The 3,553-nt window shown below is 45.7% G+C and overlaps 1 protein-coding gene across 1 annotated transcript; it reads left to right on the forward strand.

Annotated features, from left to right (window-relative positions):
• The first annotated feature begins 516 nt into the window (after nucleotides 1-516).
• On the forward strand, nucleotides 517-2,797 carry LOC117025471 (tetratricopeptide repeat protein 30B). The gene has a single exon (XM_033111363.1). It carries the CDS (start codon nucleotides 688-690, stop codon nucleotides 2,683-2,685), a length of 1,998 nt encoding a protein of 665 aa, XP_032967254.1. The 5' UTR covers nucleotides 517-687; the 3' UTR covers nucleotides 2,686-2,797.
• Nucleotides 2,798-3,553: the final 756 nt, after the last annotated feature.

Genomic DNA, 3,553 nt, shown 5'->3' on the forward strand with positions numbered 1-3,553 from the left:
ACTCTTTCCTTCTGTTCATCTCTGGAAACGACGACATAAGAACACCTGGTTGCTGCACTATTCTATTCTTAGAAAGGGTGCCCACAGATTGGCCAGAAAACAGAACCTACTCTAATTCCGGAAAAGACCATGTTGACATTCCGCCTTTTCCATCCCCGTTTCTTTCACTAAAATAACATGGGACCACACCATTTGGAAGCTGCACAGTGTAGAAGGCTCAAAAATGCAGAACGCAAACCTTCCTCTCCCACGACAGAGACCGAGAAAAAGACAGCCAGCAATGCTGACCAATGATAGGAAAAAGTAACCAGTCAAGCCTCTTACCCCGAGTGGGGAGGGTCGGTCCCGCAGAGACTACGCCTCCCGCCATGCAGCGCGGGCGCGGACGGAGCGGCGGCGCGATTGCACCGGTGCATGCCGGGAAGTAGAGTTTCCGCCTCTGAACTAGGTGGAGGCGTTTCCTTTTCCCTCTCAGGCTAACGCCACTCACACTATTGGACTTTTTGGGGACCTGACTAGATACAGAGACCCTCACATTAGTGACTCTTTCCAACCTAGTCTGGTTGGTCCGGTGCAAAGTAAATCTGGGAGCATGCAAAAAACAAAACAACCCAAACATTCTTTAGTCTTCCGTTTCCGGTTGGCTTATTGCCTTGGTAACTAGGACGCGCAACCTCCGTGGCGGTTATGGCGGGGCTGGGCAGTACTCAGATCCCCGACGGGGAGTTCACCGCCGTGGTGTACCGGCTAATCCGGGATAACCGCTACGCCGAAGCGGTGCAGCTGCTGGGCGGAGAGCTCCAGCGGAGCCCGAGGAGCCGCGCCGGCCTGTCGCTGCTGGGCTACTGCTACTACCGCCTGCAGGAGTTCGCGCTGGCGGCCGAGTGCTATGAGCAGCTGAGCCAGCTGCACCCGCAACTGGAGCAGTACCGCCTGTACCAGGCCCAGGCCCTGTACAAGGCCTGCCTTTATCCAGAGGCCACCCGGGTCTCCTTCCTCCTCTTGGACAACCCCACCTACCACAGCCGGGTCCTCCATCTGCAAGCTGCTATCAAGTACAGCGAGGGCGATCTGCCTGGGGCCAGGAGCCTGGTGGAGCAGCTACTGAGTGGGGAAGGGGGAGAAGACAGTGGGGGCGAGAATGAGCCGGATGGCCAGGTCAACCTGGGATGTTTGCTCTACAAGGAGGGACAGTATGAAGCCGCGTGTTCCAAGTTCTTTGCAGCCCTGCAGGCCTCGGGCTACCGGCCTGACCTTTCCTACAACCTGGCTTTAGCCTATTACAGCAACCGGCGCTATGCCCCAGCGCTGAAGCATATCGCGGACATTGTTGAACGTGGCATCCGCCAGCACCCAGAGCTAGGTGTGGGCATGACCACCGAAGGCATTGATGTTCGCAGCGTTGGCAACACTTTAGTCCTTCACCAGACTGCTCTGGTGGAAGCCTTCAACCTCAAGGCAGCCATAGAATACCAACTGAGAAACTATGAGGCGGCCCAGGAAGCCCTCACTGACATGCCACCTAGGGCAGAGGAGGAGTTAGACCCTGTGACCCTGCACAACCAGGCGTTAATGAACATGGATGCCAGGCCTACAGAAGGGTTTGAAAAGCTACAATTTTTGCTCCAACAGAACCCCTTCCCCCCAGAGACCTTTGGCAACCTGTTGTTGCTCTACTGTAAGTATGAGTATTTTGACCTGGCAGCAGATGTCCTGGCAGAGAATGCTCATTTGACTTATAAGTTCCTCACACCCTATCTCTATGACTTCTTGGATGCCATGATCACTTGTCCGACAGCTCCTGAAGAGGCATTCATTAAGCTTGATGGACTAGCAGGGATGCTGACGGAGCAGCTCAGGAAACTCACTATACAAATGCAGGAAGCAAGACACAGTAGAGATGATGAAGCTGTCAAAAAGGCAGTGAATGAATATGACGACATCCTGGAGAAATATATTCCTGTATTGATGGCCCAGGCGAAAATCTACTGGAACCTTGAAAATTACCCAATGGTAGAAAAGATCTTCCGCAAATCTGTGGAATTCTGTAATGACCATGATGTGTGGAAGCTGAATGTGGCTCATGTTCTGTTCATGCAGGAAAACAAATACAAAGAAGCCATCGGTTTTTATGAGCCCATAGTCAAGAAGCATTATGACAACATCCTGAATGTCAGTGCTATTGTACTGGCTAACCTCTGTGTGTCATATATTATGACGAGTCAAAATGAAGAAGCCGAGGAGTTGATGAGGAAAATTGAGAAGGAGGAAGAGCACCTCTCCTATAATGACCCAGATAAGAAAATCTACCATCTCTGCATTGTGAATTTGGTGATTGGGACACTTTACTGTGCCAAAGGAAATTATGACTTTGGCATTTCTCGAGTTATCAAAAGCTTAGAACCTTATAATAAAAAACTGGGAACTGACACCTGGTATTATGCCAAAAGATGCTTCCTGTCCTTGTTAGAAAACATGTCAAAACACACGATCATGCTTCGTGACAGTGTTATTCAAGAATGTATCCAGTTTCTAGAACACTGTGAACTTCATGGCAGGAATGTACCTGCCATTATTGAACAACCCCTGGAAGAAGAAAGAATGCATACTGGAAAGAATACAGTCACCTATGAATCCAGACAGTTAAAAGCTTTGATTTATGAGATTGTAGGATGGAATATGTAGTCATGTGTTATGTTGGCTTTTATAATGGCTTTATATATGTATTTTGTACTCTGTTTTATCTGTATTCGCAATTGGCAGCTTTACTTTGTTATATGTTGAAATTTGTACACTTCAAAATTTTAATATTTTGATTTATCTTTTGTTTTTAAAATATTCACTAAGTGAAATATAAGAATTTTGACCCCTAGGAAGATATTTGAAAAATTCAAAAGTGAATGGGGACACTGTGTCTACTAGAACTTGTAATGCTTATGTTCCCTCTCCTTTTTTTATCATTTGTGCTTTGCTGTATTTTGAGAGTCTTCTGCACAAGGATTATATTACCCAGCAACTTAGCACCATCAAACCTAGAACTCAGTGATTAATGCACAGAATTTCTAGGCTTTTAATAATTTTAGGGATTGCATGTTCTATTCTCACAATTTACCCTCATAATTATATTAATTTGTAACGCATACATTTTACATAGAGTTTTAGGATGTTTTGGCAGGGTTTTTCAATATAGGTGTAATGCCTTGTGTAACCAAAATTACTTAGGTTATGGGTTTTTTGTTTGCTTTTATGTGTATGATTCAGTGGGAAATCTTGTGCCCTTAACAGAATTATGGTGCTATGTTGTAGAGACAATAAACAATTGTCAAAGAAACAATTTTACATGGTTTTCTTTTGTTCCACTTATTAATAACTTGAATATATGAACAAGATAGAAATACTTTTAGTTTTTCCTAACTCTGCTCTCATTTATCTCTAACAGTGAGTAATAGTAAAGGTACCCAGAGAACTCAGTTCTTAATTCTACCTTTGTGTTTGCAGCTTAGGATATGTTAATGCTGGAGTTGTTTGGATGTCGTAGCCTCTCAGGTAAGGA

This window comes from Rhinolophus ferrumequinum, chromosome 8, assembly GCF_004115265.2.
Source record: "Rhinolophus ferrumequinum isolate MPI-CBG mRhiFer1 chromosome 8, mRhiFer1_v1.p, whole genome shotgun sequence".
NCBI lineage: Eukaryota > Metazoa > Chordata > Mammalia > Chiroptera > Rhinolophidae > Rhinolophus > Rhinolophus ferrumequinum.

Coding starts and splice junctions, on each gene's coding strand:
- LOC117025471 (XM_033111363.1), top strand. CDS start 688: ATGGCGGGGCTGGGCAGTACTCAGATCCCCGACGGGGAGTTCACCGCC.